The sequence below is a fragment of the Electrophorus electricus genome, chromosome 9 (genome assembly GCF_013358815.1).
Source record: "Electrophorus electricus isolate fEleEle1 chromosome 9, fEleEle1.pri, whole genome shotgun sequence".
NCBI classification, from domain to species: domain Eukaryota; kingdom Metazoa; phylum Chordata; class Actinopteri; order Gymnotiformes; family Gymnotidae; genus Electrophorus; species Electrophorus electricus.
This window is the reverse complement of record NC_049543.1, coordinates 19,448,158-19,461,477: the sequence shown is the minus strand read 5'-3', so window position 1 is coordinate 19,461,477 and position 13,320 is coordinate 19,448,158. Positions and strand designations below refer to the sequence as shown.

Sequence of the window (13,320 nt, the reverse complement as noted above, 5' to 3'; positions counted from 1 at the left end):
TTTCATAATATTTTTAGAAATTGGGAAATGGATGACAAAATAGCCTTTTTCCTGTTAACCGGATTTTAGACTGGTTGTTGGATAGATGATAGACAGGGCACATTCAATAATTCATCCTAAATTCTTGTTAAATTATAATATATATTTTATTATTAAAAATGACTAAAGAAGCTATGCATACCCATCCAATATGCCAGACTCCAAGGAGGTTTTGGAGACATTTAAAAAAAAATCAAGTTTATACTTGATGTGTTTGACTAAATGCTCATTTAGTGCACAAATTAAAACAAGGAATACACAGGATAATTAAAAAAAAACTTTAGCATTAAAAAAATCCCTCTGACTGATGTTGTATTGTCATAGTCAGGAGCAGTATCAAGATCTGAATTAACAAGAGAACATAGTAATTCTGTGTTTTGGAATGGAGTTGCCATGACACCATTACAATAAAACTTCCACAAAAGTCACACAGTTTGAAAAGGATGGCACCAAGGCCACCCACTGTCTCACGCGGTCACTAAACATGTCAGGACTATGGAGCTTTTTGGTGGTGTGAATGCCCTTTAAAATGTGGAAGTTCCCCTTTCTATGTTTGAGCTGAGCTAAGACCAGTTTAGAAGCACTTCATATTTGAAAAGGTTAGCGGTTTTGGAGGGGAAGGCCAGTCCTAGATCAACCCTAAACATCAACTTTTTATGCATCTATAAAGGTGCCCTGGATAAAAGGAAGATTGCCCGACACTTGAAGGTGATGTGTTACCTAAATGAACGAATGAGGAAGGTCCTAGTGAGTGAGATTTTTTTGAGTATTTTCCAGTTGTTGCTATTGTCCAGCCACAATGATGTATGGTCTGTCTTTCTTCCTCTGCCCTCATTCCATTTGGACTGCACTGCCCACACCCACACACACACAGACAGACAGAGGTGCTTTGTTTATACGGTGTGCCTGACCATACAGCACTGGAGGAGCTGGTGTCTAACTACCTGCTACTAAATGCAGTGGAATGCAAATTAAGTGAACCAAGTCCCATTATAACTTTAAACACTTATATTGGACGTTCAGGCCTGGTGGGCCACATCATCGCTTACATTTGAGTTTTCCCTGCAAGTTTGATTTTTCGCAAACTGACAAACACTTCATCAGTCAAGGATTTATGACTGCTGCAGGTCCCTGGGACTGCCTCTCGGACTGAATAGAAGTAAAAGCTTTCTTTTCTATTGATGAGAATTAATGAAGAGACTTTTGTTAATATTACATTTAGTGTATTGGCAATCACTGTCAGTGTACACCGACTGTTCAGTATGATGCTTCGATGGCATTCAAAACTTACAGTAACTATGATTTTTTTGGAGGGCAACATATTTAGAAAATATAGTTCTTGGAAAATGTACTATTCGCAAATAACTGATTGCGACTTTATTTTATAAATATACATATTTATCTCATATCTGCACATAAATCTGAACAATCGAACAAACTGTAGACTCTATAATTTTAATTAATTAGCTTATATTGATTGTAATTACACAGTTTTTTTTGGGGGGGGGGTGTGTGTGTCAGATATAACATTCAAAACAGAAAATTCAAGCAAGAACATTAACACCCCCCCCCCCCCCCCCACACACACACACTAAAAGTGTCATGCCAAAATGGTCCAAATATAACTCAGAAGAGGGTTATTTGGATCCAAAGTCTTCAGTAACCTACTTTAGCATGGCAAGCTTCTAACTTCAGCTGGAAAACAATTCCATTGTGTCATTCTTCTCCATGTTACCATGGACGTGTTCTAAAGCATGTCAACCGATCATAGGAGTACAGCACACAGACATAAATACACAGGACATTCTGATAAAGAACACTAAAAGGCATTGTAAGTTGCAACTGAGTTACTACTGCTAAAGCTGTGGGAAAAGTGAACCATTTGCTTGACACATGAATCACCAAAACATATGAGTGAGAGGTGGCAAAATGTGCTGCTGGAGAAATTACAGATGGTGCTAGGCCAGCCATATTGGAAATACTAGAAGTTGAACTTTACTATTAAATTGAAAAATATTTCATATTTCATTGAGAAAATGTAGCTTTGAAAGAAGTCTGATCATATTTTTGCTTCTTCACGGGAATCATCACTGGGCACTGGTTGTAGACTTCTGCTAAATGATGTAGGATTTTTTTCAAAAAAAATGTTTTTGCTTAGGAACAAAGGTCAAATCATTAGATAACCTTTACCACTCTTATTCCAAATAAGAACATTTTAAGTACACGCTACACAAGAATCTTTGCACTGTGAAATGAGTTATTAGTATAGTTTAGAGAACTATATTAGTGAACTTGTGAATTTGTGAACTTCCTAGCTGTTCCTCCAGCACCAGGTTTTGCCAATGTTGATTAAAATTATGGCTTTGCAAATAAGATCTTAGCAGTATATTCACAGAGAATATACAAAAACAGTTTTAACAGCAGCAAAACAGTCTTGTACAGCAGCTTAAACCCTGAATAAAAAGGCAAGTTCAAACTATATTCTCAAAGCATTTCAGCAGCTATTGAACATGTTCAGCATTTCTGAGGACACAATTGAAATGCCATTTAAAAGTACTTCATGTTGGTTGCATCAGCACCACCTGTGTGCACATAACATTCGTAGGCATTTACATTTTGTGAAAACATTTGTTACTTTGTCATCATGCACAGAAAACATCGAAGTTAACATCTTGATGAATCTGTGAGCTACTATACAGTATTCTTGTATGTTGTACACATTTTGAGGTCTACAAATCTAGTGGTACTGTATTTAGTTCAGTATATGGTTCAACAAATCAGGCAGAGGGGACAACCATGAATCCATGTTTTAAAAACATCAAATACTTCATGCAAGGTTGAAGTGTATGAAGATGATGCATCATCTGATGACTAGCATTATGTATCCAAAAGGTCATCAATAACATCCTTATATGGATGAAATGCTACTATTAAATGTGTTGTCAAATGTTGACAGCAGCTAGAATTGTTTGGAACACTAGCTGAGTATGAAGAACTTCAGCTACATGATAAAGGCTTCAGATACATTCCTAAAGAGAACAAAACTGAAATGTTGGTGTGGAGGATTGCACTCTCTTCCTACTGTCTTTTTTTATCTTCTATTTCCAGATGGGCTTAAGGATCCTGCCAGAGATGGAGTCTCTTATCAGAATGGATTTCTCAGAGAAACTGCTACCCTTGCGGGACTGTTCCCGGCCACGCTGTGGTGGGGGCGTGTCGCTGCGCTGAGTGTTTCGACTGGGTACCCGAACACTTTGAACCCTCCTTAAAGAACCAACTGACTTGTCCTCACCTCGGGCTGAGTGCCCACTACATATGGAGTCTGTCTTATTACTAGAGGCTACCTTGTGGGAACCTGTTCTGGATAAGGTGGAGCTTTTTAATGGAGTTACTGGAATAGGCTGTGAAGGCATGTCTTTTTTGGTTCGAGAAGAAGAGGCAACAGTGTTACGTGCAAAGCTTGGCAGGGGTGAGGGGACTTTCACGCTATGTGTTGGCGTTTGAGGGGCACTGCCTTCGGATGATGTCTGAGCATGAGCCTGAGCTTGGGCTTGGGCCAAGGCTCTCATAGTAGAGCGACACATCTTTTCCTCTGGTGGAGGTTTGGGAACATTGCGGATGGGTTTGGCATTTGGCTTCTTGAAGGAAGGCTTGTGTAGAGTAGGGTCTCTTGCCCATCGAGAACCTACATTGCTTGAGGCTGTTCCTCTTTGCTCTTTGGCCTCATCTGGGGGCAGGCTAGAGTGACGAGCAGGTCTACCTCGTCTTTCACCCCTTCTTGCAGGTGCACTCTGGTCACGCAGTGGACGTCTTGGTTCCGCACTCTCAATCCTGAATGATGTCTCAACTCTCCTAGCAATGCTGCCAGACCGACTCAGCTTGGTGATCGGCACCACCTTACGCAAGTTCTGTGTCTCGGTCACTGTGAGCGTCCTGGCAGGCCGGCTAGTTCTAGCAGCTGCAGATTTAGAGGGAGCCTTGGTTTTTGAGTGAGGTGGTGTGGGGCTGCAGGTCTGCACTGTCGTTTCACCCACATTCCGACCTTCTGCTGTGTCACAGCTATCGGTATCTGCCTCGTCTGTGGTAACGTGAGGAGTGACAGATGCTGGCCATTCTTCATTTGCCTTCCTTCTGAGGGGCTCATCAGCAGATGTGGACACGGATGGGTCATTGGTTGACAATGACTCAAAGTTGGAGGAAAGGGAACTAGGATCTCTAAAGAGACCTCGGAAGTTGCTGTCCTGTGGTTTCAAGTCAAATCGAGATCCTTCTTTAAAGATGGGGGAACTCTCCAGCTCTGAGCAGTCTAACATGACTGAGCAGTCCGTTTCAGTGCAGTCCAGAACATAAGGGACAGATTTCTTATTGGACAATGAAGGGTCAAGAGGTAAAGGAGTGTCACATGTGGTTGAGGAGACAGTGCTAGCGTCCTCCTCCTCCTCTTTCTGAGGGGAAGCTATTTTGCTATCCCATACTGCTCCTAGTCGTGGTGCGTCCTCCGAACTCTTGCTGGATGGAGGAGTGTCCAGAACAAGAGTTTTCGAAAGCTTTCTTTCAACTTCTAAGTCCATCACGAAAATATTTTCCTGGTTGTCCAGCTGTGTGTAACTGCTATTATTATTTGATAACTCAAAGGGCTGAAGTCCAGGCACCAGTGTGTGTCTTTCCACACTAACATTAATTTGTCCAACACCTTGTCCCTGCGACTTCTGACGCACAGTCCTAGTGAGACTTGGTCGAGAAATTATACCTTCAGATAAAGATGCAAAGTTATTATCGCAAGCGTCACTCTCCATGGTGTGGCCAGACACTGAGTATCTAACCAGAGGGCTAATCGGTTCAGTGTCTGCCTTTGGAGAAGTTGCCAAGTTTTCATGACAGAGCTCGTTTGGAGCGCCCAGTTCTCTGTTGTCATCTTGAGAGGCCAGCCAGGCCATAGTCCTTCTCTGGTGAAGGCGACCCGAGCGTGGAAGGCTGCTGAACTTGGTGCTGTTGGTTGTGGGAGACCCAGTAAACAGCTCCAGGTAGCCGCGGTGGTTGAGATTGGTTGTGCCATGGTGGTAACGGCGGGCGCTCGCAGAGCGTCCCAGTGGACTGTGGGGACTGTGAGGTCGTGGCTGCAGCAGAAAGTCCAGGAGGCCCTCCTTGGTGAGAATTTCCACATCATTCTCACTGCTGCTGCGTCCAAAACCTCCACTGCTGCTTTGCCCCCCATTGGCGGCAGCCCAGGCAAAACGTCTTTCTTCCAGCTCACGCAAGCGCCTCTGTCTAGCTGCTTCTTTCAGATCTCTCTCCTGATTATCCTAATAGAGGAAGGACAGAGACAGGATGAGGAGAAATGAGTTGCATGAGTGAATTTTTCTAAATACAACATCTAGCAAAAAGCAGTCCAGCAGAACCTTTGGCCAGAGGATGGCAGTGTATCTCAGGGGGTGTTTTTTACTCAAAAAGCCTGCTCAAGATGGGAGAAGAAGCCTTTTTTCCAGCCAGTGAATATAAAAGTGACTGTTTATGATCATGCTTTACACAAATATTGAGGACCAGATTTTTCTCGGTAACATCTTCTCTTCACTGATTGACCATTATTTTGCAAAGCTATGAATTAAATTCTTAGATCTTAGAAATAATTTCTTAGAACATTAATTTTCTGAGACCATAATAAGGACCTTGGGTCAGTGAGTGGAATCAGCAGGTTTCTACCTTCACGGCTTTCTTGAACTTGAGACAGAAGTCTTGAAAGATCCTGAAGCACTCATCAAGTTTGAATGTGTCTTTGTCTTCACAGAAGAAATCGATGAGGGCATTACCCTCCTTGCGCAGGTCTAGCCTGCGTCTTTTCAGGTCCTGCAGGGTCTGTGAAGAACTCTAGTACAAAGGGCCATATAAGGTGTAAAGAAAATAGAACTAAATATAAAATATAACTAAACTAAACTATATCTAATATATCTAATATAACTTATGTTATATTAGAGATATATATATATATATATATATATATATATATATATATATATATATATATATATATATATATATATAGCGCTCAGTGGTTAAGGTAATCGGAAGGTTGCTGGTTCAAGTCCCACCACTGCCAAGTTGTCACTTTTGGCCACCTGAGCAAGGCCCTTAACCCTCAATTGCTCAAGTTGTACGCAGTCATAATTGTAAGTCGCTTTGGATAAAAGCGTCAGCTAAATGTATGTATTCATGGAAATATTTTGGATAGAATACTGATGAGGTATTTCAGTAAGATAATATAAAATCCAGAGCACACTGTAAAATATGAGAGGGAGTAGCCTGTGTTAAATTTGTCTTATGACAAGAATACTCCATGATTTCAAAAACAGTGCATAAAACTCTAGAGTATGTCATTGTGGCTGTATATCAAGTACACACACATATAGTACATACACCTTTACAGAAAGCTTTCCTATTGGCTAAAAGTGAAACTGGAGATCATTTACATAAATAATTTCAGTTATTTGTTACTATTAATCACAGAAAAATTCTAACAGTATGTTAAGACTTAAAGAACAAAAGAAGTTTGATATGCAGGTGGCAGATTACAGTGGTGCTATCTGGAGCGGTGAGTTTACTGTCGGCAGTCTGATCTGCACGACAGATTCCAGTAGGTGTCTGGTGTCTTAACAAACTACTGTAAGAATCTGACCTGCAGGAATGGACCTAGCTGCATGAGCAACTCTGTGTCGTTCTGGATCTTCTCTTCCAGAGACCGCGTGCGTACGTAGAGTGAGGAGAACTCTGCCTCGATGTTGTCCACTGAGACCCTGCGAGAGCCAAGGAAGGCAAGGCAGATGGAGAGAGAGAGAGAGAGAATCACAAAGGGTTGGCAGCAAAGTGGTGTACAAAGAGAGAGGTGGATAGAACAAAGAGCAGGAGCGAAAGGTGTTAAAGTAGGAAGGAAGGGAAAAGCAAGAGAAAAGATCAGTGCAAGAATGACTAATAATAGTATGCTGTTTTATGGAGAGGGCATATTAGGGTTACAAAAAGGTCGAACCACAAGAGGGAGTGCGTTTTATTGCAAATAGATCTTAACTGCGAACAGATGCTGTAGATCATCCCACAGTATAAATGGCATGCAGTTTATATAGCACTATTAAGTAACGTTAGTTTGAAATGAAAGCAAAAATGAGGTGAAATTAAGTGAAGATGAAGGAAATAAAGGAAAAAACTAAAAATAAAATTACGTAAGAGATAGAATTGATTTATTTATAAAAGTTATAGCATTATTTTTATATGTTAATCTGCACATTTCCATTAGTTGTGCAGTTAGAAAAAGGTTTGCTTTGTAGGAAAGGTATTGGCATCAAACAGCCCAACTCACCTTGCTAGTGTCCACAGTGTGTTTAATCATTCTGCCATCACATTTAGAAAACATCTAAATGTTTTCAAAATGGCAAACTTGGAATTTGATGTGTGCCTGTGGACACACTCTCCTTTGGAGGTAAACCAAATGGGCTGTAGGTCAGATCTTATCTTATAAAATTCATTTTATTCATTCCTGATTTTGTATGTGCACAAAGCTAGTCGTTACTTAGCAAAAGATCAGTAGGATGATACAGTGGAGGCATGAAAAACCCATGCTGTTATTGCGAATATCAGCACAGTTAGAACACTTTTCAACCAATCAGATTGTGAGGTCGGTCCTAACTGCTGTATAATTCACAATAGTGTTTTGTATTCATAATACACAAAACTGAAAATGCAGTATTATGCAGGAAGTGCAGGAGTTGAAACGGAGGATTCTGATCTTTGTAATGCTTCATGCTAACCTGGCTGCACTCTGTACGTGAGTGAGCTTCTCTGGGAAATTAAGAAGATTCTCATCCTTCTTCTGTGCTTCCTGTTAGAAAGGAAGTAAATGTAGAATTAAACAACAAAATTTACAAATACGCTTGAGTCACTTATATTTATATAGACCCAGATCCGTAGCGTCTAAAATAATATAACAAATGTATATTGAAAAATTGAGAAAAGCTACAACTAAACACTTCATAATAAAGAAAAATATGCATTTGACAGTTCATTTTTATATTCCACTGAGTGCAATCTGATAGAACCAAACACTAAGCAAGAATTTGGTAGAATTTGGCTGAATATCATCTCTGTGCCAGGTCCAGTTTGAGCAGCACAAGACCAAAGCCTAAAATGAGTTCAAAAGCAAAAACCCACTCACTCAAGCGCACTCCTCCACACCCACTCACTCAAGCGCACTCCTCCACACCCACTCACTCAAGCGCACTCCTCCACACCCACTCACTCAAGCGCACTCCTCCATACCCACTCACTCAAGCGCACTCCTCCACACCCACTCACTCAAGCGCACCCCTCCACACCCACTCACTCAAGCACTCCTCCACACCCACTCACCAGGGCCACGAAGTGGAGCAGGTTCATGCCCGGCTTATTGGCCTTGGTGTCAGCCACAGAGAGCAGGGAGGATAGCTTAAAGCCGACAGCATTGCCCGCATAGCCCCCCTGTGGGAAACGACACATGTTAGTGTGCTGCCAGCACTTTAAAAGCCAGTGATGCCATCGGGAACCACGGTGACGGACAGGGGAGGAGAGGTGTGACGAGCCAGAGAGACACAATAGTAAAAAGTGGGACAGAAAGAGTGAGAGGAAGTGACATGTGGGAGGGAAATTCGGAGAACCAATGAATGGAGAAGAGAAGTTAAGAGGCGGAGAACAAGAGAGCGAAGATATTCTTACTGCATTCATGATGTTTCCAGCTTGGAGCACCAAGTGGAGTATGGCGTGGAGTTCCTCACATGTCATTAGCTCTGTTAATAGAAATTCAAATCAACAAAAAGATGTCTCATTACATAACCCTATGGTGTGAGATTTATTTTACACTGCCAATAGTAGTTTGATTGCAAGCCACAACACATGACGCCACTCAGATTAATTTAAAAAAGATCTCTTTCAGAGATGTGAATAGCAATTTGAGTTCATACTGTATAGAGTCTGGATAACATAAGAAAACCAAGTACATTTGGCCAAAATAAACTTCCCACTCCTTAGCCACCGATTACAGTGTTAAAGAAATACTTCAGTTTGGTAGTGAAATGTTATAGGACATGGATATCTGAGGCAGGGCAATTCCATGAGAAGTGGGGAATCAGCAAAGTCATCCCGTACACCTCAGAATTGGGCCCTGTGGAAAAATTTACCCAGCTATTTATTGATCCAGTTGTTAAGCTTCAAAATTGCTGAGAATGAAAGAATGGGCTATCAAACTGTGTGTGTGTGTGTGTGTGTGTGTGTGTGTGTGTGTGTGTGTGTGTGAGAGAGTGAGCAATAAAGTAATTTAGCAGTTTTTCTGCAATCATCTATCACAAAACTGTACTAGCATAAAACAAAAATAAAATACATGAAAAATAGAAAATACATAGAATATATTTTACCATCTTGGTTTATTACCTGCAAATTAATTTACAGATGGATTAGAATTACAATTGGTCTAGAACTGACTTCCTGTTCATCTGACCCCATTAACCAACTCCCTCTTCTTATTTCTCCATCACTTCACTCATCCCCCGCTCACATCTTGGCCTGTAATCTATCTGCCAGCCTTTCCATGCCGCTGAAATGGTGTTCAGGCATGGTGCTGTGCTAAGTATCCCCTTACGCTTTGAGACCAGGGTCACCTGTGAGTGATGACAGCACACTTTTCCCCTGGTGTTACATTTACAGCATTGAGCTGACACTTTTATCCAAAACAACTTACAATTCTGAATTCAACTTGAGCTCAGGGGCCCAACAGTGGCAACCTGGTGGTGGTGGAGCTTGAACTGGCAACCTTCTAACTACTAGTCGAGTTCCTTAACCACTGAGCTACCACTACCCCACCATCTTACCATCAGTGGCATGGCGTACGATGTTAATTTCTCCACCCATCACCGAACACGAAGGTGCAAACTCCTCCTGCAGTACCATGGCTTCGATCCGCACGTCAAAGCTGTCAGGGAAACCCGCACACATTAATCCTTCATCTGCATTAAAGGGGTAGTTCAGCCCCTGTAGCCTTTCATTCCCTGTTTTAAACATATTTAAACATAACCCTTTTATGGTCTTATGAAGTGAAAATTGAAGATAGATAGACCTGCTTCAATAGAGTTCTGTAAATGTGTCTGGGTTGTGAAACAATGTGTGGCTTGATGTCGTGAGCAGCTTTTGAAGTGCGGTGTATTAGTTAAAATAACTAAGTACATCTCTTACCGTGGTACCTGGATCAACAAAAACATAAAAGAATCTACTAGGGTCAGCTTCGCAGGGTCTCCTTTAAATTCCCTCAGTTTCTTGATCTACACATTCAGGGGAAAATATTTTATTTACAACAATTTACAAAGACTACTTATCGTTTTCAAACATACAACTAGCACAAAATTTAACATGGGAGTACCCATCCATCTTGTACAACACTATAAAAATGACCATATGCCTCAGTGGCCCTGCTTTATGCCATCTACTGGCAGTCAAGCGTTTGGAGGGTGTCTCACCTCCTCTGCCTCCGGGAGAAGTTTCTGCAGCTCTTCAAGCTGCTCCGCGCCATAATGCTTACTGTTGCCAAGCCGTATATCTTCCACTATGGTGTGATTAGACCTTTGGGACACAAAGTCCTGCTCGGTTAGTAGCAGACAAGCTATATTAGCTCATGCAATATAGTTGGTCAACCCTGAGATAGGAGACAGTAACGGAAGCTTGGAGGTACTGGGGGCACATGTGTACTTGATTGGCGTGTGAACCTGATCCTTACCCTGAAAAAAAAAAAAAAAAAATACTATTCTGTAACTGGCTCATGTTGAAATGAAATATCGAACAATAATACTTTTTAAGAGTTATTTGAAATGTTTGAACTTTGCCCTTTTATGATTCACTTCTTATACTCACTTTGGTTACAGGTAGTGCTAGTTAATATGTAATGTAATATGTGAGATATGTTTGGATGTCATAAAACATGAATGAACCGATATGAAAATTGACAGTAAAAATGCAAATACATGCTATATTCTTAATGTACACTTTCTGCAACTATCTGGAAGTCTGTTGCCCATTATTGCTCACCATGGGGCTTTCAGTTAATTTTCAGTTAGCAAGAACTTTTTCATCTTTCCTGTGTGGTAAAAGAGCCACAAACATCCCTCATCACTAACTTTGCCATGTAATCATTTTGTTTTAAAACCTGGATGGATTCTAGAGGTGTGTGAGTCACCTTGGGGACTAATTAGCACACTATCCTCCACAACAGGCAGACAAAATGAGAACTAAATCTGCTTTGATTACTCAAGAGCTGCAGGTGATAACACTGTCCCAACACACACACACACACGTTTGTCACAGAAATGACAGTAAATTAATGTACTCCACTAGCTTACTCACAAACATATTCTCATGAACACATGATCAGCCACCAGAAAGTACCATTACACAGAGGCATTGAGTTACACCCACAGCAAAAGCATCACATTTCTCCAGGATTAAAATGCACATATAGACCCTTGCTCATTCTCTCCCTCTCTCCCTCTCACACACGCACACGCGCGCACACACGCGCACACACGCGCACACACACGCGCACACACACGCGCACACACACGCGCACACACACGCACGCACACACACGCACGCACACACACGCACGCACACACACGCACACACACACACGCACACACACACACGCACACACACACACACACACACAATATTTTATGCAAGAGATTCAGTAATTTACTTCTTGAACTGTTTGAGGAAAATCCCCATATTCATCCCCCTCTTGGAATCCAAGATGCTGATCTGGAGAAAGAAAAGAGATGATAAGGGTGAAATCCTGTTTTCATGGACTTTGTGTGCTTTATTGTTTATATAGCTTAAGTAAAAAAAAAAATAGATGAGAATATATATTGAATTTTATTTTTCTGACATGTACCATATGTAAAGTGATTTCACACCCCATATAAACCTCACATTAATAACATCTGGCAGGTGATCAATTTCTATGCATTATAGATAATACCTTGACAGTGTTCTCCATCAACCTATGAGCTAGTTCAAATTATGACTCACTTCTTCCTTAGATAGAAAATAATTAGCACATATGTTGCTGGGGCTTGGTTGCATACACTCACACCTGAATGACTCATGAGTGTTTGTGATCTGCAATGTGACGTGTGATCTGCAATGTGGTGACGTGTGGAATTACAGGCAAATCCACACATAGGTTGAGCCGCCTCGGGTAAACAATTGTGGTGGAGGCTTCGTTAGATCCAAACAACCTCACACAGTCCCAGGTGACTACGAAGCTAAATAAACGAGTGGCTACTACAGCAACCACAGAAATCCATGTCAGAAACAGAGCAGGTTGCCTAGATGCCAAAGTGAGCCAGCGAACTTAGGTTTGGATAAACAAAAACATACTGCATGTTTATAAAAGTGGTGTGCGTCTTCATATCTGTAATACATATTTCCATATACGGATGTATAAAAGTGAAATGCACTTAGTGTTTCGCTGGGTTTATGTGACATTCTTACACCTCTTCTCAGGTATTCTTCTGAGTTGACCAATAAGTATATTATGGCAGCACTTCCTGTGCTATATTCAAAATATATTACAAATGGATCTAGCATGTTATATACTATACAAAATGCTTTGTATAGCACAGATAAATATTTACTGATGGTTAGTTTAGTTAGAAATCTTAAAGTAGAAGTATAAGACCATGTAAAGATGTTACATAATAGTATCCTTCAAAGACTAATATTATAATAACAAAAAAATAGCATTTTAATGTGCTATAATCAATCCTCTGGTAGATAACATGATCCCAAGTCTGGGCACAGACACTTTGCATTAAAACATACACTGTTAATAAAAGTATCCTTGAAATTCATGTTTTATTACGGTACAGAGTATTTGGTATACCGATATTTTGACAGTATACCAATATTTGGTATAGTAATATTTTAAAAGTATACTAATATTAGGAGTCTTTAAATTAAGATAATTTAAATGTGATCAGCTGACTAATCTTTAGGTGTTTTTTTTTAAATCTCCCTGCATAACACATTACACAGCAGGGTTTGAGTGAAACTGTGTCAGATCTATCTGATGATTCACAAAGCAAAGATATCAAACTTGGCAACTGATATCATAGCTTATTCCATTCATTTAAAGGCATGCCACATAAATAGATACTTTTCAATGATTTCACATGGAATATATTTTTTTATATGTTGGAAATGTCACCAAAATTACCTTCA

General features: G+C 40.7%; 1 protein-coding gene across 1 annotated transcript in view; it reads right to left on the bottom strand.

The window, feature by feature from the left end:
• Window positions 1-1,649: 1,649 nt before the first annotated feature.
• fhdc1 (FH2 domain containing 1) overlaps window positions 1,650-13,320 on the bottom strand; it is a 28,083-nt gene continuing 16,412 nt past the window's right edge. The window contains exons 3-12 of the mRNA XM_027016537.2: window positions 11,795-11,856; window positions 10,563-10,665; window positions 10,282-10,367; window positions 9,921-10,021; window positions 8,773-8,843; window positions 8,431-8,538; window positions 7,833-7,903; window positions 6,710-6,827; window positions 5,740-5,904; window positions 1,650-5,342 (exon numbers count right to left, since the gene is read on the bottom strand). Coding sequence (XP_026872338.2) covers window positions 3,138-5,342; window positions 5,740-5,904; window positions 6,710-6,827; window positions 7,833-7,903; window positions 8,431-8,538; window positions 8,773-8,843; window positions 9,921-10,021; window positions 10,282-10,367; window positions 10,563-10,665; window positions 11,795-11,856 — 3,090 coding nt within the window. The 3' untranslated portion in view covers window positions 1,650-3,137. The remainder of the gene's footprint in view (window positions 5,343-5,739; window positions 5,905-6,709; window positions 6,828-7,832; window positions 7,904-8,430; window positions 8,539-8,772; window positions 8,844-9,920; window positions 10,022-10,281; window positions 10,368-10,562; window positions 10,666-11,794; window positions 11,857-13,320) is intronic.